The sequence below is a fragment of the Podarcis filfolensis genome (genome assembly GCF_964270895.1).
Source record: "Podarcis filfolensis genome assembly, chromosome: 1".
Classification (NCBI taxonomy): Eukaryota; Metazoa; Chordata; class Lepidosauria; order Squamata; family Lacertidae; genus Podarcis; species Podarcis filfolensis.
In genome coordinates, this window is record NC_139604.1 from 69,344,465 (window position 1) to 69,370,312 (window position 25,848).

General features: G+C 40.3%; 1 protein-coding gene across 2 annotated transcripts in view; it reads right to left on the bottom strand.

Moving 5' to 3' along the window:
* The window catches only part of GALNT18 (polypeptide N-acetylgalactosaminyltransferase 18), a 354,194-nt gene that overhangs the window by 132,134 nt on the left and 196,212 nt on the right, over nt 1-25,848 (bottom strand). For both annotated transcript variants that reach the window (XM_083598809.1, XM_083598808.1), the window contains one exon: nt 3,625-3,817. In XM_083598809.1, the coding sequence (XP_083454935.1) occupies nt 3,625-3,817 (193 nt within the window). The remainder of the gene's footprint in view (nt 1-3,624; nt 3,818-25,848) is intronic.

The window sequence follows — 25,848 nt, forward strand, 5'->3', positions numbered from 1 at the left end:
GTCAGAGCCTCCTGGATACTATTCTAGCCAACAGGTACTTATAGCAAGCCCAAGAGGAGCAGAGAACTATTTTAGTTTGCCTTGCCGAAGAGCTTTCATTCAATATTGCATTGCGTTTCCAATGCAAAGGTAATCATAGCTGAGAACCATGTTTCTGCAGCTTTTTGATGGCCCCTTTATTCAATGCATCCTCCCTGGGAATTTACCATACACTCTGCTCACTCTTTTCCATTCCCATCACCCATTCCCCCTGTTTTCCATTAGTAGAGAATGTTATCTCTGCTTCACAGGCAACTGTGGGGAACCAGACCAGGGGCGGTGGGGAGTCTGCATCTAGCTGGAGTGAAAGAATAACTGTGCATCCAGTCCAATGTAGATTCTGGGTTGTCCTTATTAAACTAACAGTTAGCCACATTTTCTTCAGGATGAAGACAGGATGATTTGCAATATTTTACACAATGTGCTCCTTATATGGAGCTGCAATACTTGAAATAGTACACAGTCAAGCTGACATCCCATTTCATAAGCAGAAATAGACTGGCATTTCTTCACGATATTGTCAAGTGTACTGCAGCTCAGGCGCTGTCAACAGTTTGCCTTACTCACTGAGTATAGCACAGTACTAGATAACAGATTGGAGTGACACAGGTCGGGCAGTAAACAGTTTGTCAAAGGCATCCTTGAACCATAAAAGTAGACTAAGAAACACAGGGGGAGAAAGAGCTGTGTCTATACAATGACTATCTCTCATTGTAGATCTGCATGAAATAAGAGAGATAGTTCATCTCAAGCAGCTCTTGCGAACAATACATTATGGGTCTATATCGCATAGGTCAGCAGAAGGGGGAACATGTATAGAAGAAAATACAAGCTTGTTTTGAAAAGAAACCTGCCAATGCATTTGTCAGGAAGAATAGTTTGGTTCCAAACTATTGATTCCAAAACTAACAATGGGTTTGATGAATCAGTTTGGAAGACGGGCAAAATGGAAATTGCTGTCTCCTGCCCCCACTGCTGCCATACCCCACCAACCACTTCTGCTGTGACTACACGCCATACCCCGCCACTTCCACTGAGACTGCCCCAGCACTTGGGGTGAAGCAGGGCACCTCCTCAAAGTGTTGCTGCTTGGCTTCTCCCCTGGGGGGAGCCAATTGGCAATGTGGCACCCTGAAATGCCTAACACAGTGGGAGCCAGGGCACTCCTTAAAGCATTGCTTCTCAGCTTCTCTGCCTGGGAGCAGGGAAGATCTGTGTTGGGTGCTACACAAGTGATCACAATCCAGCTGTAAAATTGTATTCAGAGCATCTTTTGCAACCATGTTTTCAAACCACAAGAAGAAAACTATGGAAGACTGCTAGGTTGTCCTTCCTGGACTGGGATATACAGTGGTACCTCAGGTTACATACGCTTCAGGTTACATACGTTTCAGGTTACAGACTCCGCTAACCCAGAAATAGTGCTTCAGGTTAAGAACTTTGCTTCAGGATAAGAACAGAAATCGTGCTCCGGCGGTGCGGCGGCAGCAGGAGGCCCCATTAGCTAAAGTGATGCTTCAGATTAAGAACAGTTTCAGATTAAGAACGGACCTCCGGAACAAATTAAGTACTTAACCTGAGGTAGCACTGTACAGTAGTTCTACACTAGACAGTACATCCACTAAGTTAACTAAAGTTTATATGACTATGAAAACTGCAGCCAACTTTTTCTTTAAAATCCCAACTGTAATAATTTGTTCATAGCTGCAATAATGTTGAGTCTCTCTCACACACACTTTTAAAATTTTATACTTAAAGCTATAAAAAATTTAAATGGAATCCTTGGGGAGCATAATTTCATAAGGAAAATAGAGAGAGACAGCCTGATATTCTGGCAGAAATGTCTTGTTAACTCTAGAAACTTTTCCCTAAATTAATTTACAATTTAAACAAGGAGGCAGATTGTTTATAATTTTGCTGTTAAATAGATTGAAATGAGAAGATTGGTTCAGATATACTGACTTGTCTTTGCATCCAATGCAACACACACATAGAGAAGGTTCTTTATTGCTTTGAGGTCTGACACACCAACACCACTTGCCCAGCATGGCTGTTGAATAAAGCAATGTTCCTTTCTGTGAATAAGGTTCATGCTCATTCAACAGAAGCATTTGATATACTAGATCCTGAAGCTGCTATGATGAACAGGTTTTTACAATGTAGAGCAGTAACATTTCTAGTTATTATCCGTACAATAGTTTTAAACTTATACGTAGAGTGGATTTGAATAAGAAGGGTTCTAGCTTCTGGTCAAAAATAAAAGTGGCATTATTAACTTTAAAATCTCTGAATAGCTTTTTTTTTGAATATTTGAGAGAAGTGCCCCCCATTACTTCTTATAAACAGAGAGCAAGAGAAAATTGCTTTTCTGGGGCCAGGGGGACACTCCATTTATATAATTTCCCTCACATGGAAGAAGATCTGCTACTCTGGCCCATAGCAGAAATGTGGAAAAGCACTCTACTTTGGTTTGCAAGTATGAGAGATACTGATGGTATGTTCAGAAGGAGTCATGAGAACTGCAAGGGCACATTGTCTGAATTCCACAGAATTCACTCAATATTGATACTGACTGTTCTACAGTCTTCTTACAAAACTAAACACAGCATACTGTTGAAGGAAAGCAAAGACAGTGGTACCTCAGATTAAGAACTTAATTCATTCTGGAGGTCAGTTCTTAACCTGAAACTGTTCTTAACCTTAGCTTTAGCTAATAGGAGCCTCCTGCTGCCACCGTGCCGCCGCCGCACAATTTTTGTTCTCATCCTGAAGCAGAGTTCTTAACCCCAAGGTACTATTTCTGGGTTAGCAGAGTCTGTAACCTTAAGCGTCTGTAACCTGAAGCATCTGTAACCTGAGGTACCACTGTATATTTCCTTCTCCTAAGTTTCTAGTTAATGTATGTGTTGCTTTAAACCACACAAGGGCACTGCTTATCTATTAACCTAACCAGCACTTGTTTGTAAACTTCTCTCTCTAAGTTAACTCCAACCTAAAAGCTGGGTCATTTTGTCTGTTGTTCTTTACAGACAAAATTTCTACTTTTTCTTTCCTATCTCTACTCATCCTATAAATAGTCCCTGCATGAATAAAGCCTCTGAACTCCAGAAACTGTGACTACCTCAATATAATTCATCTAAGCTGCAAAGTCTGCTAACACATACACATCCCAAAGTGCTTTTTCTAATCTTTAATGTTATTGCAACAAACCAAGTATCACTTGCTAAGTGTTTACTTCTTCATTTCTTTCCCAACTGGAGTGTTTTAAAAACGAAGTTGAACCTGGTGTTGATTTAATTATGTGAAATAGCCCTTACTTTATGCACAATTATTGGGATAAGAACTCTGAAGACCATGGGCATGACTTAGCCAACATTAAACCACTTGAATTTTTCTTGATGGAAGATATTTAAGTGCATTCTTAATTCATCTGTTAAAATCTATTGTTCTTGAAAGTGCTTGATCTGGGCCAGAGTCTATCTTTTTTATTTAATACATTTCAAGTTTTCAAAAATTGACTAATTTACAATTTAAAAAATATTCCAAAGACAACATGCATTATGCCCACCAGAAGGTATTCCTTACCCATTGGGTCTAAAGTCAGGCAATGGTCTATCCAAGGGGAGACGATCACTCAGGTAAGCATTGTAGCCATAATACTGGAATTGTTTGAGGGCAATACGTCTGTTCTCGGGGCTCAGATCCTGACCCCAGTGAGCAAAGAGGGATGAATCAGTGAAAGCCTCTGCAGGATTTTCTTCTGGTTTCAGAGGTGCTTCTGTAAAACAATAATATATATGATTTTCTTTAACAACAACAACAATGCAATTTAGAACTTTTATTTATACAAGGTAATATTCAGGTTTGGTGCAAATTTGTAAGTTTTTACAATGCTACTGTAATATTTCACAAGATCAAGCCTGGTTGGCATCCGTCTGTCTCAGGAGACAATGGAGGAGTGCACCTTTGGGACTGAAGTCAATCTGTTGGCAAGCCAGACTTGGCTAAACACCAGCCTGCCCTAGGCTGGCTATACAAAAGATTTCATAAACAGGTAGCAACCATTCAATGAGCCCAATATCTTTACTCCAGAAAGATATGTATCTAACTACACAAAGTCAGTCTGCTATCTGGTCAGTCTTTAACAATAGCCAAATTCTGGCACAGGTGGTCCAAAACACTGCCAGGTTTAGCATGTGGCCTGATTATTCAGTGTGCAAAGCATTGGAACTTCAATCCTAAAAAATTGAACAGCCGCAAACGCCTGCAAAGCTGGAAACCATGTTTTCACACTGCAGATCTATTGGCACTTGCAGGTTTTACTGATTCAGTGGGTTCTAAATGTTGTTGTGAAATATTGTTTATTTAAATTAATTTTCATGACTTTTAAAAAGGATGTTTGTAGCTCGCCTTGAAAATGTTAGACTGAAAGGTGTAACATTTAAATGAAGCATTCCATATCTTCTGTACTAAGCAGTTAATAAGATGCTTTACTTGTGCCTTTATTTTAATTTTATTTACTTTACACAGGGCCATAGCTAGGGGGTGCTGAGGTGGGACATAACCCATAAATATAAACATTGATTATTGCCTCATGAGAAATGGTTTTAAATACAGTAGAGGGTGAATTGAATGGGGGGAAGAGTTGGAGGATAGGCAGAAAGAAGAGCTAATTTGTCCATGGCTAGGTGGCGCAATCTGGACAGTTCTGCCAGGGACACAAGATCACTTAGCTACGGCTCTGGTAGTACATATAGTAAGAGTAAACTCAATCCTTGCTAAGACAGTGTTACTCGTACATCAGATTAAAGTGGGAGATATTTACAAAAACATCTCATAAATCAGTAAAGGTAAAGGGACCCCTGACCATTAGGTTCAGTCGCGGATGACGCTGGGGTTGCGGTGCTCATCTCGCTTTATTGGCTGAGGAAGCCGGCATACAGCTTCCGGGTCATGACTAAGCCGCTTCTGGCGAACGGAAACGCCGTTTAACTTCCCGCCGGAGTGGTACCTATTTCCCGCTGGAGGAAAATCTACTTGGATTTTGATGTGCTTTTGAACTGCTAGATTGGCAGGAGCAGGGACCGAGCAACTGGAGCTCACCCCGTCACAGGGATTTGAACTGCCGACCTTCTGATCGGCAAGCTCTAGGCTCTGTGGTTTAACCCACAGCGCCACCTGCAAAACACAGTATCCATCCCCAAAACACCTAGAATCAGTATCTGGCAATCTGAGGATGAAACCCTGCCTCACTTTATTCATTTCAAAGTGAATAAGTATGTTAGATATCAAAAGTGAATAGTTATCTTTCTTGAGCTAACAAGCAAGAAAACATAATAAAGTATTCAGACACATCTATCTCTGCTGAGGCCTTTGTATTTTAGGGATATCTATCAACTTGCAATAAATATTAGGCACTATAGTGCCTATCACTCTGATGAAATGAAAAAGGGAAGCCAAATGGATGATATTATCCAGCAAGTAATAACAGGTACAATGTCAGTTTCTCTCTGCGGCTTTCCCTGCTATGTAAATTCTGACCAAAGACCTATGACTGGGCAGAAGCCCATAGAATCTAATACATTAATATAGCATATTATGCCAAATATAGAACAATATATGGGATGGGTACAGGCTCTATGAATAGAAACCCAGCACGTGCTACAGTTCAAAGATCTGTGCTCCCCAAAATACATTACTTCCCTCCAATACTCACAATGACTTTCAGTCAGATTGGCTTGTATTCCTTTAAAAGAAAAAAAAGAAGAGGAAATGTGTTCCCCTGCCCTCTGTGTGTGAGTAACCAAAAATGGCTGGTATATTCAGAAAACAAAGAGGTTTTTGAAATGCAAAAGCTGCTAGACAGCGTGTCAGGTCATGGATAATCAATGAGACGTTATTCAGATGCAACACTTTACTGTGACTTGACATTTCACAAGTCGAGCCCTTCCTCATAATTTATTACAAGAACCTCCAAGACCTTGAATGGTATTTGACATAATATAATACAGTTTAGCATCCTGCAAGCAGCTTCTCTGGATGTAAAATACAAAAATGTGGAGAAATATTTCCATAAAATAAATGCATCTCCCCAGCTGTACAGATTCAGAACAGTACACAGGATGAAGCTTAACGTCTGTAAACTGAAGCTCTCACACAGTGATCTTCCCCCACATACACAGGCACTTGGCATGTTTTTAATCTGGACCATTTAAATTCTTTATAATCCACAACTTTGTTGTACTGGAGGAAGGGAAACAGTGTTAATTCTTGGCTAGGAGTGAGTTCCTTGTGCCAATGTAAGAAAACAGCCTGGTTCACACATAATGCTAAGTCTATGTTTATTAAACTATGGTTTATTAAACCATGGCTCACTATGATATCCAAATCCTGCTCAGTGGCTTAACTATCATTTGCTTATTGCCAACAAACTATAATCTGAAGTCATGTCTTGTTAATGGCTTGCTTTGTTTTAACTATGGTTTGGTGTCGCATGTGAACCCAGCACTTTTCCTTAATCATGGTTAGTTTGGCCACCACATCCCAAACATTCAACCAGTTACAAAGGCGCATGACAAGAGTAGCTGGAAAACTAAATAAACGTTTGAAAAAGAGAGAGTCATGTTGTGTTTAATTGTCTGTGGAACAGCTTGTGGTTTGTTATAAACCACGTCTTTAGTATGATGCACAAACCAGGCCAATGACTCATTTCTCACTGACACAGGGACTTAAATGCCCAGTCATATAAACCACACTTTGTGGCCTTGCTCAATCACTTGCCAATGCAAAAAAGTAATTATAATTAAGTACCAACATTCCTATGTTCATCAAAGCTACAAAATATAATGTGGTTGGGATATAATGCTTACTGACCAGTTCTGTAGCATGTCATAGGTGTACAGGACACACACACATATAAACATACACATTAATTTCTGGAGTTCCCAGAAAATACAAAACTAGCAGCTAGTTAAGTCACAGTCATACATTCTTCAATTCAGATACATTTGCCAACAACAGCTCTTTATTAATGCAGTTCCACACAATGTACTCTAGAAAAAATTCTGTAGACTCTTTTGATTGCTGTCTCTGGAGACTGACTGAGCCACACAACAACTCCTACACTATCACCCATAGGCCCAAAAGGCAGCTTCAGCAGGCAAGATAAAAATATATACTGTATGAGGAAAACAGCTTATGTAATGACACTCTCTACCATCCGGGATCATAACTCCTGACTTATGTCAAGAAGCTTGTCCTTTTATCTTTATTTTTAACATAAATTGAGAAGATTAAGCTGTTGGCTTCTTCTGCAGTGCCCTTCTTCCTCCATCCCCCACCACGACTCTGACAAGAGACTAATGAAAGACTGGTAGCTTGCACTGGCTTTCAGTCACCTAAATATGTAGCACTTCTTAATCTGTCAAGGCACTTTGCTTCTGCTAAATCCTGGGATCAGCTCCATTTCACTTCGGGGACGAAAATCATGCCAAACCCTCATTTCAGATGAGAAACATGACCTTGACAAGCCTATTAAAAACAGCTGAATATAACAATGTGGAGCACGCATTACTTAAGGTAGTGCCTGGCTTATTTGAAGAGGGCATATATCTCATTTTCTCCCATCATGTGTTACAAGGCAGAATAGCAGCCTTCCCCAGCCTGGCGCCCTCCAGATGTTTCAAAATACAACTCCCATTATGCCTGACCATTGGCCATGTTGGCTGGGGCTGATGGGAGTTGTAGTCCCAAAAAATCTGAAGGGCATCAGGCTGGGAAATTCTGAAATATAGATGTAAGATACATGCATTAATATACAAGAGCAGAGATTCCATGTTCACAGTTTTCTGGGTTTATTCTTTCAGAGCCTTGCCAGGTTAAAAAAAAAACCTATTGATTAACTTGCTTGAGTTTAATGTAGTATGGGTTCGTATTTTATATTCTATCTATACTCAAGTGCCTCTTCCTTCCAGTTATTCCTGCACTAGGCTGCATCTTTTGTACTGCACATGTGAGGTGTGTGCTTCTTAAGAAAATCTAAAGATATATGGCTTGGTTTCCACTATCACTCCCCCAAGCCCTCCTCCCCTTTCATCTTCATTGAGAATTGCACATTCGTAAGTGTCAATCTCACCTATGGTTTTCTATGCATTAGAATTTCATGTGTTATTTTTTTCATCACAGGGAATGCTTGGACTTTGAATCTGTGAATATGATATACAGAGTATATAGAGTATAATAATCAACAGTCTTTAACTTCAACCCTTGACCCTGGGAGATATCACATAAACATGACAGTCACAAGATCCAATTTGCTAACATTTCTGAAGCATATTTTGTTGAAGGGAAAGCCTGATTTTTGTTTTTGGCTTAACACCATACTGCCCTGCATGTGTACCAAACATCCACATAGATAATTCAGGTCAGATCTTCTTTCTGATGCCCTGAATTCTAGGTGAAATTGTGTCAGTAACACGAGGTTACTGTGTTCAGTCTGAACTTTACAGTACTACAGGAATTACTGGACTCAGTCCTTAGCTCACAGTGTAGTTTAGTGTTTGGTGGAGACTGTGCCCCCATAGAATTTCCACTCATCTCTCCAGCACCACTTGCCAAAAAGACCACTGCATAAGGTCAGCAAACAGAAAGGATATTGAAATGTTGGATTCTTCTTAAGTTTAAGACTCAGAGCCAGTTGTTCCTACTTTGCTTGTTGCTTTCTGTTCCACAACTGCCTCTTAGAAGTAATAAGCTGGGGGAGGTGGTCAAGACAGCTGACAAAATATGCAAGAAGGAAAATAGCAGCAGCAGCAGCAACAGCAGCTGTGCACTAAAAGACAAGCTCATTTGCTTCTGATCCATTAGAAGGGGAACTCTCAGAAGAGGTTATGAGCAAGTCTAATCAGGAAGGAGGGCTTGTCTTTTTGCTTTGTTTTATGGATGTAGTGGATTTATTTTTCCTTGAAAAAGGGTTTGGGAAACAATATATAATGTCATATTTTACACAGCTGCCATTCTTCTCCTGTTCTCCTTCCCTAGTTCTAGCCTTGGGAGGGAATTCCCCTGTTCTTGTTGTCCCTTGGATTCAGCTAGTTTTCCCTAATTGATCTCAGAAACACATCAAGTAAGTACCGGTAATTCAACTGCTGGTTCTATGTGACTGACATTGCAGAATGCAGAAAACTGCCTTATATTGAATCAGGCCTTTGGTTCATCAATGTATACAGTGACTTGCAGCACAGATTTCAGATAGCAGTCCCTCCTAGCTCTACCTAGAAATGATAGGAATTGAACCAGGAACTTTTTGCAGATAAGGCAGATGCTCTAGCACTAAGCCATGGCCCTTCCCTATACATGACTCAATACACTTCAGAGCTCCTTTCTTGCCTTGTCAAAACAGAGGTTCACAAAGACCAAGAATAACTGCCACATACACAAATATGCATGATGCCCTGATGATTTTATTTCCTCCTCCTTCCTCTCATTCCACCAGAACAACTCCTTAACAAAGTATTTAACCATATGCATAAAGTTTAAAGACATGATTAGTCAACAGAATTAACCTCCCGAAGACTTCAAATTAGGCACGTGCTTAAACATCCTGCTGAATTACGAACTCCAGGAAAAAAACAAACCAAGGTATTCATGCATATCAATTGCTGCTGTTTCTGCGAGGGAAGAGAAAAGCAGCTTAAGCTGACAGGCTGATGCGGACTGCCAACCACAACACAGGCAAGATACGTAGCTCTTTGAGAGCTGTGTTTGCTTTATTCAGCACTCCATTTAGCATCAATGAGCATATTTACCTGGAAAAAAGCTCCTCTCCAGTTAACACTACAAGGGTCAGAACTCAAATTCTTAGTCACAAACAAACTGATCTACAAGAATGTGTGTGTAACATAAGCTTGTCCTCTGTCATCAGTCCTCGATCTCAGGGAACTTGCATTTGACATCCAAAAGAAGGTGCTGTTATGAATATAAGGTTAGTATAGCATTTAAAATTGAGGGGAGAACACAGGGATGTACCTGCATGAGCAGAAGAATTTCCACTTGTACAATGGGACTTTACTTTCTTCTCCTCTCTCCACCCCTTGACCCTCCTCATGAGCCCTTTAAATCTTCTCCAAAGGGTAAGAGGACCCTACATAATAGATTTTGTGGGGTGTGCAGGGGACTAGTGGAAGTTGAAGATCCACTACATGAACAGAAGTCCAGCTCACAGAATGTTGGATTCCAGTCATATGCCTCAGTTGGCATAAATATGAGAGAGTACAGGATAGGCTCCATACAAACCTGCCCTTACCCATCCCAGTTTCTTTTTCTTCTTCTTTATTTATTTTAATTTTGACAAAGTAATAACCATAAACAGGATTCTCTACTGAATGGAACTGCATTTTTGCACTTCTGCATATGTCGCAGTCAGAGACCTCTATTAAATTAACCCCATATGTTGAAAGACATATGTTGGTCATACGCCACATTTTTCTTTTTAAGGTCAATTTTCTCTTTTCTTTTCTTTGAGAAGCTAGTAACATTTACTAGTGGTTTCTCCTTGTCAACAAATTCCAAGCAGCGACAATCCACTGAATGAGCACCAGAGGAATAGCCTTTAAAGTCTACAAGTAAGTGTGAGCCAATTGTAAATTTAGAAAATGACATTTCAAATGTTGCCCAGCTAGACTGATTCCTTCTATCCCACTGCTGACATTTATAAAAAGGAACTGTGTTAATTTGAAGCTCTACAACACAGTCTCTGAAGATTCATATATCTTTCTTGTTATTGTTCTCAAAATGGATGGTGGTTAACTAATGTAAGCACTGCTGTGAACATTTTGTACAAGTGGCACAGCAATTCCCATTACAGCTGCTTGCCCAGGGTGTGTTTCTTACTTCCCCCCAAAAACTCACAGGATGAGGATTATGACAAGGATAAAGAAGCATAACAGATTGATGGTATTTGTGCACAGCAGTTGTGAACAGCACTGCCAGACCCATGGTATTAAAATAGTGCAGGGAAGGCTAATATATCCAGTCCAAAATGTACTAATTAAAAAAGTATTTTATACTTGCAGTTTTCATAGCTTCACTGTGACTGCTTTTGGATGGTATGTTACTTTAAGAATATTGCTGGAAGCACCTCAAATGAGCACTTGACTTCACAGTGGGAATTATCACATATACCAAAAGCCGCAGCTCTTTGGCATAGAAATTGCTTGTGCAAAGCCAGTCTTACACACTCACATCTCTTTGAAACAGACATCTTGTCTCATGCAGTCTTCAACGAGTGACAAAAATCATGCAGCAAATTGATCTGGCTGTCATTAATTCCCCCACTTTCTATGAACAGACTGCAATGTACAACTATGATATAAGGGTGACTCATTGCTTATAGACAATAAAGTCCTCCAAGACTAGAAGACAATCAGCCAAAGCAAGGTGCTAAATAATGTCCTGACAAAATGTATGAAACACCTGTCCATTATGACCACTGTACCACTGAGCATACAATACCCTTTGTAAAGCATCTGTTATATTTCTAATTTGTTTTAGTTTGAACCCAATTGGACACTGGGCCCTTACGTACCCCTAACCATCACACTAGCTAATCAGAAATACATGTTTATGGCTATGTGCCTGCCATTACTGCCCACATAGTTCCCAAATGAGATATCTGGTCAAAAGCTTCAGGGAGAATCAACAGTTTCATTCTCTTTTATGAGCCAAAATTTCCTCCCAATTAGCTCTGTTTTAAAAGAAGATCAAATTGTATCAGATGTTAGATGTGCCAGTGAAACCTGCATTAAAGGGGTTGATTTGCATTTACCTAGCACTGTAGAACTAATTCTCTTTTGGTAGCTCCAATTTTCCATGACTAATTTGTAGTTTCTTAGTAAACTAGACCCAAGGTTGTTATTTCGGAATGTGAGCTGGAATCTTCAAATCAGCAGATGGGCTGGGATTCTACTCTCAATTTTCTGCACAGTGCCCAGGTAATACGCTTCAGGTGATGAGAGGATTTCTGTCTGCTGTAGCCGGTATAGCGCTGATGGGTCCAGAATTTGTATTCATTGCAACAGTTTTCTCTAAAAGAACAAATCCTAAATGCTGATTCCTAAAATAACAGTTACCACAGAAGTAAAACACCACACTGAGGTACGGAGACAATTAATTTTCTGTGATCTTCTCTCCAAACATCTTGAGTGTAAGCTGATGTGGCATTCTTCACCCACAAAACATAGCAGAGAAGAGCATAACTATTTTCTCTAGGAAATATTCAAGAAAGAAGTATGTACGTGTGCATGGATGGGGGTATTTTCTGGTAAAACTCCCATGAAAAACAGCATGCAAACAAGTCCTCAGTTTCGTAAAGGAGCTGTAGATATAATTTCAAAAAAACAACATTGAAAAAGCAAGCTCATAACCTCACAAAGCTATTGGTTGTGTGCTTTAACACATAAAATTAACAGTGCCTCTGTTAGTAATTTTTCTCTGCAATTTTTCTTATTTATTTGCTTAAACTGCACAGGGCATCACTTTACTCTGTGTCTATTACATTGAGTAGATTGGTTCATCATGTTGATGTGTTCTTCATTACTTCTCCATAATAAGAACCAGTATTTCACTTTGAATATTCATCATATGGAAACAATCTCCTTAAATATTATAAATGCTCTTGCTAAAATGATTGACTGCAATGAGGCCTTGAAATAAAGCTGTAAGAGAGGAAGTGTGTGTGTGTGTGTGTGTGTGTGTGTGTGTGTGTGATGCACAGCAGAAAGACCAGTAATGAGAGCTAGGAATTATGGGCAATGTTGATAAGCGAGAGTAATTGGATAAAATCATAGGATAAAATTACTTTCTGATGGGCTCCTAGGCCCATAAATACCATAGTCATAGTTGCATTGCCACCTTCCGATTTCTATCTCCCTTCCGCTTCTTACCTCATAGAACAATGACAATGGCATGAATACAAAGTTTTCCACATTAAGAGGGAGGGAAGAAGAAAATTTACTCGTTTGGTTTCCTTCAAAAACAGCTCCTCTAGTTTTGTAATACAGTATTAGGACACCTCTTCTCTCATCCAGAAAGCTCACTTTTATTTCATCAGAGGAAGTGTCACAATTAAAATTTTAATAATAAAAGGATGGAGCCAAATGTGTTCTTGTTTAATTCCTTTGGATCAAAAGTAGTAATTTTGGGAAGCATTCATTATTGCCTTATGAAATCTTTGACAGTAAGAAAACAAAAATGCCATCTCTGCGTACAAAAAAGGAGCGAAAACAATGCAACTTTTTTCCAATATTTACCTAGATTATGAGCTACCTACTTTATAATTCTGTACTTATCTCTTCCTGGGCTCTTGAAAAGTTACAGCAAGAACAAAAGCCAGCACTGCATGTGTCACAGTCAATCAAGGAAGAAAAAAGGGTTTCATTGAAACTTGTGCCAAATGCACAGATCTACCAAGTGCTATAGTTTCCTATGTTTTTTACCAACCTTACAAATATATTCAAATTCATTATTGAAAATGAAAAAGACATGACTGTATGTGTACAGTTACTTACAGCACAATGTGGATATGGAAGTAAGCCCCACTGTGTTCAGGAGGGTTTGCTACCAGCTACGTGGATACAGAGTTGTAGCCCTACTGTTTCAGAATAATGCTAATACCAAAAATCCTGTCTGTCGTTGGAATATACAGTCTATAGTTGAGTGATAAAATACATGTTTGGCATGCATGCAAAATACCCTAGGTTCAACCCCCAGCACCTCCAGGTAGGGCTAAGAAATAATCCTGCCTGAACTCTGGAAAGCTGTGTGCATTAGGAGTAGCCAAAATGGTGGCTTCCAGTTGTTATTGGACTCCCAACTCCTAGCAGTCCCAGCTAGTAGGACCAATAGTCAGGGGTGGTGGGATAAGCTGTCAAACAGCATCAGGATGGCACCATGTTGGCAACCCTGGTTGAAGACAATACTAAGCTAGATGGACCAATGGTCTGACTTGGGATGGATAACCTTCTTTTGTATCATTGCCACAGACAGTTCAGCTCATACTGGGAAGCGGTTATTTTACCACTACAATGTAGCAGTGCATAATGAAAACTGAATTGTACCGATTGTACCCATGGTGGCCAGTTCACACCATTAGAATCAATGTCACAAAGCACCTGCTCATTGTGTTAGCAGATCCTCACCACATGCTTTACACCAGCAGACCATTTCAGTATGTGGCTTTCCTGGTGTGTAGCGGTGATTCTCCGCAAGGTATTTTTAAAAAATTCAGCATTGTGGTTATCTTTAAACAAAAGCTGTTCCAATCTCGAGCATGCTTAGACATTTTAATGGCCCTTGTTTCCTTGCTGATTGGGAAAAAAACTGGTCTGGCCTGCTCTTGTGCCTTTAACAGCAATTTGATCTGCAGAAATGGGCAACTGAAACATTTACAGCATAGTTGGCAGGATTGTTTGTAGATGAATGAGGTAATGTGAGGCAAAGGTTGAAAGTAGGAGCAGCATACAAGAAAGTGACCCAGGTGTTGGCTCTGTTCTGTTGTAGTACTTTGGCTAATTTCAAAACTAATTTCAAAATTATGAAGAGGTGGCATAGAAATATCAGATATACTTAGATTGGTTAACTACCTATTCCAAGTATTCATCCAATAATCTCTCCCCAAAGTGACACATCATGAAGTTATATGAAAAGGGTATTATTTATTTATTACTTCCATGCATTTATATATTTTCATTTTAGTATGTAAACTACCAGCAAAGAAACAACGTGCCACTGAAATACTGTAGGGAGGGATGATGCTAGGAAAGTATACATGTGCCTCAGTCCTTTCTGGCATTCATTAACACTTTCTGTTCCAAAGCAATTCATTAATTTTGCACAAGCCTTTCTTCCGTTTTTTTATCCACTGATGTGGAAATACATGTAATATTTTTATATATGTTATAGTGCACAATTAACACTCCTACCTTACCCATCAACAGTTATTTACAAATCAGTTATATTCCATATGTGTTCCCTTTCAAAGTTAATGAACTTCTAGAGAGATAGTCCTGTTAAACCTTCTGCAGCAAAAGCAAGAGAGTCACCCTGTTGATACTTTGCTCTTTGTGCCCTAAATCGGCCCAATCTAACAACATGAATTTAAATAGGGACAAATGTCTGGTTCTTCACTTAGGCAGGATTAACCAGCTATACCAATATAAGATGGAGGAGACCTGGTTTGCCAGTAGGGGTTTTAGTATACCACAAGCTTCACATGAGTCAACAGTGTGATGCAGCAGCAAAAAAGCTAATGCTGTTCTAGGCTGCATCAACAGAAGTATAGTGTCCCAATCAAAGGAAGTAATAGTACCATTCTATTCTGCCTTGGTCAGACCACACGTGGAGTACTGTGTCCATTTCCAGACACTACAATTTAAGGATGTGGTGGTACCTCAGTTCTCAAACAAAAGCCCATTCAACTTCCAAAACGTTCGAAAACTGAGGTATGGATTCCCATTGGTTGCAAGAGCTTCTTGCACTCAGCGGAAGCCACATCGCATGTTCGGGTTCCAAAAAACATTAGAAAACGGAAGCATTTACTTCCGGGTTTTTGGCGTTCAAGAATCAAAACGTATGACAATGGAGGTGTTCGAGAACCGAGGTTCCACTGTATTGCAAAGCTGGAATGTGTGCAGAGGAGGGCAACCAAGATTATCAAGGGTCTGGAAACTGAGCCTTACAAGGAGCGCTTGAAGGAGCTGGGTATGTTTAGCCTGGAAAAGAGGAGAAAGAGGAGGTATCGTAGCCATCTTCAAATATCTTCAGAGCTGTCACATAGAAGAGGGAGCATGCTTGTTTTCTCCTCTCTGGAGGGGAGGACCCATACCAGTGGATTCAAGTTACAAGACAGGAGATTCTGGCTCAACATCAGGAAGATGTTTCTAAGAGCTCTTTGACAGAGGAACAGATTCTTTTTGGGAGGTTGGGGACTCTCCTTGCTTGAAGGTTTTTAAGCAGAGGTTGGATGGCTATCTGCCATGGATGCTTTAGTTGAGATTCCTGCATTGCAGTGGGATGGACTAGATGAACCTCTGGGTCCCTTCCAACTCTACAATTCTATGATTGTGTGGATTACTATTACTATTATTATTTAAATTTGTATCCTGCCCATCATCTGAAGATCTCAGGGTGGTTCACAGCATATGCCTTCATTAAAGAGTAGTGCTACTTTTAACCGTTAGAGGAAAAAGATGGGATAAGAATAAATAGATAGATGATAAAAATAAAAATAAAAAACCAAATACGAGTTCTTTTTAAAAAAATGAAAAATGCAAGGAACTTTATACAGAAGTCTTGCTTTGTTAATGCATTCAGTGTCTGCTTGACTGTGCCTTAATCGTGTTAAGAATCAAATATCAGTATTTTCCAGCTTGGTAAACAGCCAATTTTGTCAAAAGATGTCACAGCAAATACAGAGAAACAGCATTCCAGTCACATTAAAGTTTGGAGTTTGGAATAACTGTATGATTGCAGTGTATTCCCATGCTACGAAACTAAGATTTTTCAAAGCAATAACTTGCACATCAATTTTAACTAGATTAAGAAACCACTTTGGTAGAATAATACGCTGACATTCTCTATAGCTTATTTTTATTATTGTCAGAAACACACACATTTACATGCAAATTCCTTTAACAACAGCCAGAAGAACTACAAGCAAATGAAATATTGTTCATTCAACCAGAAAAGAAGGGATTTGTGCCCATGTGTGTGTGACACATAGGAGAGCCAATCTTGAGCATCAAGTATTCTGATGAAACAGAAAAAAGGAAGCCCCAATTTTTAGGGGCAAATTATTTTATTTATTGACAGCACTGTTGTTACTATAACTTATTTATCAATCACCTTCTAAAACACTGTCTCAAGGCAGTTTGCACACAAGTTACTGATATGATCCATAGGGCCTCATGATCCATAGTACCAACACCTTGAACTTGCCTCTCTAGAAAATATTCAAGGCAGTAAACAAATGTATAAAAGAACCAAACAATGAACCAACATTATGAATTAAGAAAGCTAAAACTCAGGACAAAAGCAGAAGCAGCCAACGCTGTTGGCGAAGCTACCCCTGGAACCCATTAGCAAGCTGTTACAGAGCCAAGTGAACTTCTTCTACCACAGAGCATCCCTATATCTTCTATCCCTGTTTCAGTTGTCTGACTGCTGTACTTCAGGTGGTTGGGGTGGGGTACAATTTGGGGCTCCAGTTGATGATCAGGGCCCCAGCTGACTATCTCAACGGTTAAGCAGATTCAAATGAATGGAGGTGGCTCTTGAGGTAATTGGCCACAGCACTTTGAACTGAGCCCAGAAAAAAATACGATTATGCTTGTCGGGTATATTCTGTAGCAACGGAAGCTCCACCATGATCTTCAACTGCAGCCCCAAGTCGGGCACATTACAGTAATCCAACCAGGAAGTGACATTAATGATTATGGATTAGACTAGGCATAGCTCATGCACTAGTGGAATCTAGTCTGAAGGGGTAAAAGAAGAAGAAAAGGCTAATCCCACCACCACCACCACACCATGCTGTTTGCATGGTAACCACAAGGGAAGCAAAGGAAAAATGAGGATAATACCTTTACATTCCCTCATCCAGAGGGTTTTTGTATGCAGTGCTTTGGGAGTGTCTTAAGGGAAAGTGGAGTTTCAGAAAAGGCTGAACAACAAGAGGACTCTGGCTCAACTTTGTTCACAGGTAAGGCTTACCTCTGTCTTCCATGGCATTGAGCATAAACCAACACAGAGCTCTTGATTAATGCTCGATGAAGGCTATGAGATTCCAAATGCACCAAAGCCATTAACAGCAGGTGCTACATATTGCATGTAAAGTACATACTCCTCTGTGAGTCTGAGCACTTTTTGCTATTAGAGATAGCATTTTACATTATCATCATGAGCAGAACTTACAAATGCATTAGTCTTAATAGCATAACCATAACCTTTCTACTTTTATTCCAGTGATAGGTGTGAAGAGACACAGAATTCTTTCCTTTCTCAATTTAAACCATATTGGATAGCTTCTGTTCATGCTTAAACAATTAATCCCATGGGCAGAACTGCATGATCCCAGCAAACTAAGGTACCCAACCTCTTGTTTGCCATAACACATGTGCAGTAGGAAAGGGTGCATTTGCAGAAGAGAAGTAATAGCACTGTTGCCTGCAGGCCTTGGTTGACCACAGGGACAACTGAATGCTGGACTAGTTGGGCATTTGACCTGGTCCTGTAGGGATCTTCTTATGCTCTTATGCTCTTATGCTCATTCAGCCACTATTTCTGCCCTATGGTTCCTTCCCCTGAGCAATTTCAGCTGGTGTAGAATTCAGCAGCCAGGTTGCTCACTGGGGCAAGACAGTTTGAGCAAATAACGCCAATCCTAGCCTGATTGCACTGGGTACCAATTCAAAGTGCTGGTTTTCACCTATAGAGCCTTAAATCGCCCAGGACTGCAATAGCTCAAGGACTGCCCCTCCTCATGAATTGACCCAGACCATGTGATCATCATGCCTGTTGTCTTTGTCCATGGAGTTTGGACAGTGTTGGACAGTGTTCTCGAAGCTACAAACATGAGTCTGACCAAACTGCGGGAGGCAGTGGAAGACAGGCGTGCCTGGCGTGCTCTGGTCCATGGGGTCACGAAGAGTCGGACACGACTAAACGACTAAACAACAACAACAACATGTGATCATCATCTGACAACCTGCTTTGTGTGCCCCCTCCACGAGAGACTCAGAGGGTGGCAGCACAAGAACAGGCCTTTTATGTAGTGGCTACCAATTTGTGGAATGCACCCCACAACCTCTAGGAGGTTCACCTGGTGCCACTATTATAGATCATCAGGTGCTAGGCAAAAACTTTGTAACTGGGCCTTTGGCCTTTGGGATACTGTGGCAAAATAAAGTGACATAATAACAATAATATTTAAATATTTAAACCCAGCTAGGAGAAAAAAGGGTGAAAAATTGACCCAGGAATGGGTTGCACTGAAGAATCAGTGAGAAGGGACATCTGCACTCTCTCATCCACCAGTTCTGCCCTGCAAAATGCAACTCCTCATCTTTGTATTAATCATTCAAGGCTTGCACAGATTGAGAACCCCATATCTTCCTCATAGCACAAGATCTCACCCAATCCAGAGAGAGAGAGAGAGAGAGAGAGAGAGAGAGAAAGAAAGAGAGAGAATACTAAAATAAATTTAAAAAATGAAAGTCTGTTTCATATACTGTAAATTGTTTTTTCCCCTATCCTACAGGCATGTAGAAGTGAGATAGGCAATCAAACAGAATCCTTTAAACTTTGATTCCGGGAAATACAGCAGGTACTGCCACGGTCAGCATATATTGTCTTCAGTAACTTTAAACTTCAACCAAACATGCAAAGACATTTATCTTGTTACCTGTAACCACAATAGGGCAAATACTTAAAATATCCACTTAGTTAAATCCCTTGCACCTCCAGGGACTTGAAGTAATGCTCGCTAAATAAGACCAACTTTTCAAGCTAATTGTATACCTGTTCACTTTAATGGCAATGAGTTGCTATGGAGCAGATGTTTCACAGGGACAAAAAAGGGTGAGGACTACTTCCAGGAATCACACGCTGGTAGAAGGCAATGGAATAGGTAAAGTACTGCCAAATAGACAAAACAGTCATTAAACACCATAGCCAAGGCAGGGAATTTGCTGTATCTATTTATTAATGTAACTTTCCACCCATCTTTGAAGTTCAGGACTGGTGACAATAATCTGAAGTGCAAACAGAAGCAAATAAAATTTCTCTTAAATATAACTACAACAAACAAATATGATGCTTCCATTCGGCCAGTCTTTGTTCTGCCATGCTGATGTGAACCAAACAGCAGAAGAAATTGAGCTATACAGATAGCAGCGCCTGCTAGCTATAGTTAAGGAGCTGGGAGGCAAGGCTCTAGATTAGGACAAACAGGTGAAAACGAGGATGCAAAAGAGGGTCGGTGAAGGCTCTTGCATCTTTAATAGTTGTGAAGAGAAGGGAATTTCAGTAGGTGCAGCTTGCACAACAATTCCCTCTACTATTACCAGTGCAGGAATCACCCAGCCTCTTTTGCATCTGACCACCCTACTCAAGGTACTAGGTCAAGAAGACTATGTCTAAAGACCACCCTCCTTTATAGAAGGCCTTTACCAAAACTTGGTAGTATCCAGGACTGCACTCGCTAAGCAAATTAAAACGACAGCTTCAGGACAAGAATTTCAGTTTGGATCAATAATAGAAATAATTTCCAGGTTGCAGCAAAAAATTATAAACCATCCGATCAACTTGATCAATCACACTGGAATGAATGACAGAGTTCAGATAATTTGTGTGTGGGGGGGGGGAATATTCTAAACGCGGCCCAAAAATTTATTTCAGGAAATGTCAGGGTTACATTTTATTCCCTTCAATCTGTACACATGCCAGGTTTTTATCTGGAGGTTTTGTGCTGCCTGGTGGAATAATGGGTGGTATGCCAGGGGGATTAGTGGGGATGGGGTTGGGGATAGTTTGCCTATTTCTGTTTTCCATGCTTTGAGCATGGTCTGTTTGTACCTGTTAAGTGTTGTGGGAATTTTCCTTAGTTTGTTTGGGAGGAGTGGGTATGCTGTGGTGCAGGTATTTTCAACTGTGTTCTTCTCTAGGTGTATCCGCTGTTTTGTCTCATCTTCTAGTATATATGGGATTATATGGTGTATTTGGTTGGCAATGTAATATGCTTCTATGTTGGTGATTCCCCATCCTCCTTCTGGGGTGGGGAGGTGCAGGTATTTGGGGCTTATTCTTGTTTTTTTATGTGAGAAGATAAAAGAGTGCCATCTGCGGAGTTGAGTTGGGGGAATCCCGATTGGGAGGGTTTGGAACAGGTAGGTTAGTTTTGGGAGGGTGATCATTTTGATCATGGCTATTTTGGGGGGGGAAAGAGAGAGAGACATTACACATACTTTTGTAAACCAAGACAATCTTTTTATAAAAATGCATTTGACATTAAAAAAAGAATAGGAATATGTTAAATTTCAGGGTTTGTTTTATTTAGGTTATCAGCCATTACTTATAGATATTTCTCACCCACCACCACTTGTTTCTGGTTTCTCTCTCCCTTTTCCATTTTCTTGATGGGGATGAAGGGGTAAGAAAAATAACTGTTAATTATGCCAGTATTAAATACATTGCAAAACAGAGGATTAGTGTTTTTATTTGTGGACTAATTCATAAGATGTACCTATGCAAATTAGAAGTGTATCAGGAAAAGCTGAAGAATGGTCTTTGCAATGGAGAAGGGAAATGAAGAAAGAGAAATGAAAGTATTTTCCCCCTCAATGTGACAATATTTGATAGCTTTTTGGAAGAAAGAAAACCACACTACAGAACTCTATTCATCATCAGCTTACTTTGGCAAGCAGTAGGTAAGAACTTGAAAGGATGTTAGATAAAAGGCTGCTAGATAGAAGGGGTCATGTCTTATACAATATGATCTGGGCATGCAATCTGAGGGCTTTTCAGGTTTACATTCCCTTGAGTAGCCAGCCGAACAAAGACAGTTTTGCCTACACTATTTCTCGACCAGCCCTCTTATCTCTACAGTATTGTATCCCTGACTGCACAAATAGCTCCCTAGTGACCAATCCACAATGACAGCTCACCTGCCAGGCCAGATACTGATTAAACTGCCGATAGAACAGGATAAACTATATATATATGTGTGTGTGTGTTGGCATGTTGTCCCATGGAACAGCTGGAAACTGACGCAACTCTAAAAATCCTTGAAGAGCTCATTGATCTTATAGCTGCACCACTTTGTATAAGGAACAAGGCTTCTGGAAAGTGAGGCCATAGGAGGATGGGGAATCCCCAACACAGAAGCATATTACAGTGCCAACCAAATACGCCATATAATCCCATATATACTAGAAGATGGAAAGTGAGGCCATTTAAATCAAAATGGCATGCTGATGCACACATATCCATTCCTAAGAATTAGCATTACCATGCTAATGTGTGTACTCAAGTCAGCCTCTCACTATTCTAACCTATTTACAGAAGCTGAGTAGAGGGAAAAGGTTACCAATCAGGTTCACTCCAAGGTCCCGCCTCCCCAAAGCCACCTGACTAAGCTAATTGGCTCCATGGTGGGGTCTGGGCAAGAGTGTGATTGGACTGTACATATAGTCAGTAAGCTAACAGCTCTCCAATGTCAATCTCTCCCCATCCCTCATGTGACAGGGACAAAGAGGGACTGTACTTTGGGGAGCTGGGACCTCTGCTTTACGGGGCTTTTAACTTCATCTTTTCTACAAATTAATAATTATAGCCCTATAATCAGCATTCCAGTTTGGAAGCTCGGACAACACAGGAATGGTGAAAGGACTGGTCTGTATGGAAAAGCTTATTGAGTATCACTAAAGGATATTAACATTAAAATAAAACACACACCACAGTGTTTCATATTTTGAACTGCTATCCATTATTCTTCACCTATCCTAGGGGTGATTTCTTCTGAAGCAGTTTTATCAAAATGAGAAGTTACGACAGTGTGAGGAGTAAGCAGCAACAACATTATCCTCTCTGAAAAGGGATTTGTAAATTTTGTACACACATCATTAGTTTCCTCAAGAGGTTTGTTTACAAATGCAAGAGATATTAATTGCAGGGGAGAAAAGAATTAAGGCATGCAAAAAAGTATTAATTTAAACTTTTAAAGACTGCCACAGGAAAATGAGTAATCCTTTCAAAAAAAATTAAGAATGTACAACAGATCAAAATTATCCAAATATTTTTGTGAGTGTGTTTTCCCCTGAAGAAAGCATAAGAGCAAAGGAAGAAGTACCATAGCAGTAAAACAAACAATTCAGGGGTGATACAATGTAGATCTTAGGTTGTAATAAATGTTTAACAGCGTTTCTATTTTAGTAAAAAGTTATAGATCTCTCAACAGATGAAGTGCAATTTGATTTTCAAATCTATTGTTTGAAAAAGCTGCAATCAAGGCCACTAACAAAAGCTGGAGATCCAGAGACTGGGACAAAACGAACACTCTCTCTTCTTGGTGTAGTAACTTATTACCTTGCCTCAAAGAAAAAATGCAAAATGTATAGTAACCTGACCCAATGTTTGAATGTGTTTTTGACTCCCCATTTGGTACAAAACTCCCCAAACTGGACCACTACTTCGCTCCTTCTCCCAACTTTTCCCATGTGGCTATGAGAAGAAGTCTGGAGTGACAAACTGTTGCTAACACTATTGTTAGTTTAAAACATGGGTAGGCAAACTAAGGCCTGGGGCCAGATCCGGCCTAATCGCCTTCTAAATCCGGCCCACGGATGGTCCGGGAAACAGCGTGTTTTTACATGAGTAGAACGTGTGCTTTTATTTAAAATGCATCTCTGGGTTATTTGTGGGGCATAGGAATTCGTTCTATTTTTCCTTTTCTTCAAAATGTAGTCCGGTCCCCCACAAGGTCTGAGGGACAGTGGACCGGCCCCCTGCTGAAAAAGTTTGTTGACCCCTGGTTTAAAACAAGTTGACTTCAAACCACAGACTGTGAAAGTGGCTAGTTTAAATAACCATAGTGTAAAACAGGCATAGGCAAACTCCGGCCCTCCAGATGTTTGGGACTACAATTCCCATCATCCCTGACCACTGGCCCTGTTAGCTAGGGATAATGGGAATTGCAGTCCCAAACATCTGGAGGGCCGGAGTTTGCCTATGCCTGGTGTAACAGTTCCTTGGACTAGATGACCCTTGGAGTCCCTTCCAACGCTAAGATTATATGATACTCAGAAGTAAGCCCATTAAATTAACTGGGGCTCACCCTCAGATAGGCATCTATAGTATTGCAGCCGCTGTATCTAACCTAAAGAAACAAAAGCTTCTTACTTGGCATCTGCAGATACAATTCCATTAAAAACTGAAACACTGGATGTTGGTGGTACTCAAACCAGAGCAGTTAAAGCATTTTAAATGGTTTAAAAGCTTTACTACCAGTAAGCATTTGCACGTACTGGTTATTTTAGCAATTAAAAGCCATTTATAGTATTTTACTGAAGGCAGGCTGCGACAGAGTAAAGCACTTTTGCAAAATACTAAAAACAGGATGTGAACATTTGGGTGTCCTAAGGGAACAATCTATCCCAGAATGCCGTGTGTAATTCAAAAATTGCATAAGTATTTATTCAAATTACTGAGAAATGTCTCTTTTTGAAGGTATTTTTGCATCATCTTTCCAACTCTTCTAGTGACTCCACTACACTGAGTTCTTAAAATATTGTTAAAGTTCTACAGTTGTTTTAAAAGTCAGAAGTGGGGGGGATGGACCCCTCTACACCAGAAAGCTCCTCAACACATCTCATAGAGCACATCCTAATACATTCAAATAGGAAAATATACTGTATTCCAAATTCATGGCACTTTGGGGTTTGGGAGTGAGCTCCTTATTCAAATTAGATCCATATTTTGACTTCTAAACATTGATAGGCTAATACAGTAAAACAAATATTTAAAAATAAATGAAAAATTCCAGTAGCACCTTATAGACCAACTACGGTAAATTTGTTCTGGTATAAGATATCTGAAGAAGTGTGCATGCACACGAAAGCTTATACCAGAACAAACTTAGTTGGTCAATATGGTGCTACTGGACACGGCTACCTACCTGAATCAACAGTAAAACAAAACATATTTATGCAGAAGTAAATCCCACTGAGTCCAATGGGACTTATCCCCCCAATATGTATGCTTAGGTGGCCACCAGTTAATCAAATCAGAATGAGGCTGCAATCCGAAATATGCTTACAAGCATGAGCTTGCACCAATAAACACAATGCATCTTACTTCTGAGTAATTATTATTATATATCTATTTATAAAACAAACCCTGCCTCTTTCTCTGACGGCACTCAAGGTGGCTTACTGATAAAAATATACATAAGAGTATTCTGTGATTAGGGACGCGGGTGGCGCTGTGGGTAAAACCTCAGTGCCTATGACTTGCCGATCGTATGGTCGGCGGTTCGAATCCCCGTGGTGGGGTGAGCTCCCGTCTTTCAGTCCCAGCTCCTGCCCACCTAGCAGTTCGAAAGCACCCCTAAGTGCAAGTAGATAAACAGGTACCGCTTTATAGCGGGAAGGTAAACGGCGTTTCCGTGTGCTGCGCTGGTGCTGGCTCGCCAGAGCAGCTTCATCACGCTGGCCATGTGACCCGGAAGTGTCCTCGGACAGCGCTGGCCCTCGGCCTCTTAAGTGAGATGGGCGCACAACCCTAGAGTCGGACACGACTGGCCCATACGGGCAGGGGTACCTTTACCTTAACCTATTCTGTGATTAGGAAACTTACTCTGATTTCTGTGAAAGTAGGTTATATATATATTACCTCTATCTGGTAATAATACAGTACCCATTACCTGCATTACATAAATGTCTGGGGCAAACAGGTTTCTAGATGTATTAGGTTATATCAACATGGTTAACAAATCTTCATCTATTAGGATTTCTGCACACTTTCTGACCCAATTATCACTCATTTAACACACTTCAGACCCAATTAACACATTCACATTCATGAATTTATTGCTCACTAGTTGAGGACATAAGGGACATGGGTGGCGCTGTGGTCTAAACCACAGAGCCTAGGGCTTGTCGATGGGAAGATCGCGGTTCGGATCCCCGCGACGGGGTGAGGGCCCGTTGTTCAGTCCCAGCTCCTGGCCACCTAGCAGTTTGAAAGCACGTCAAGTGCTAG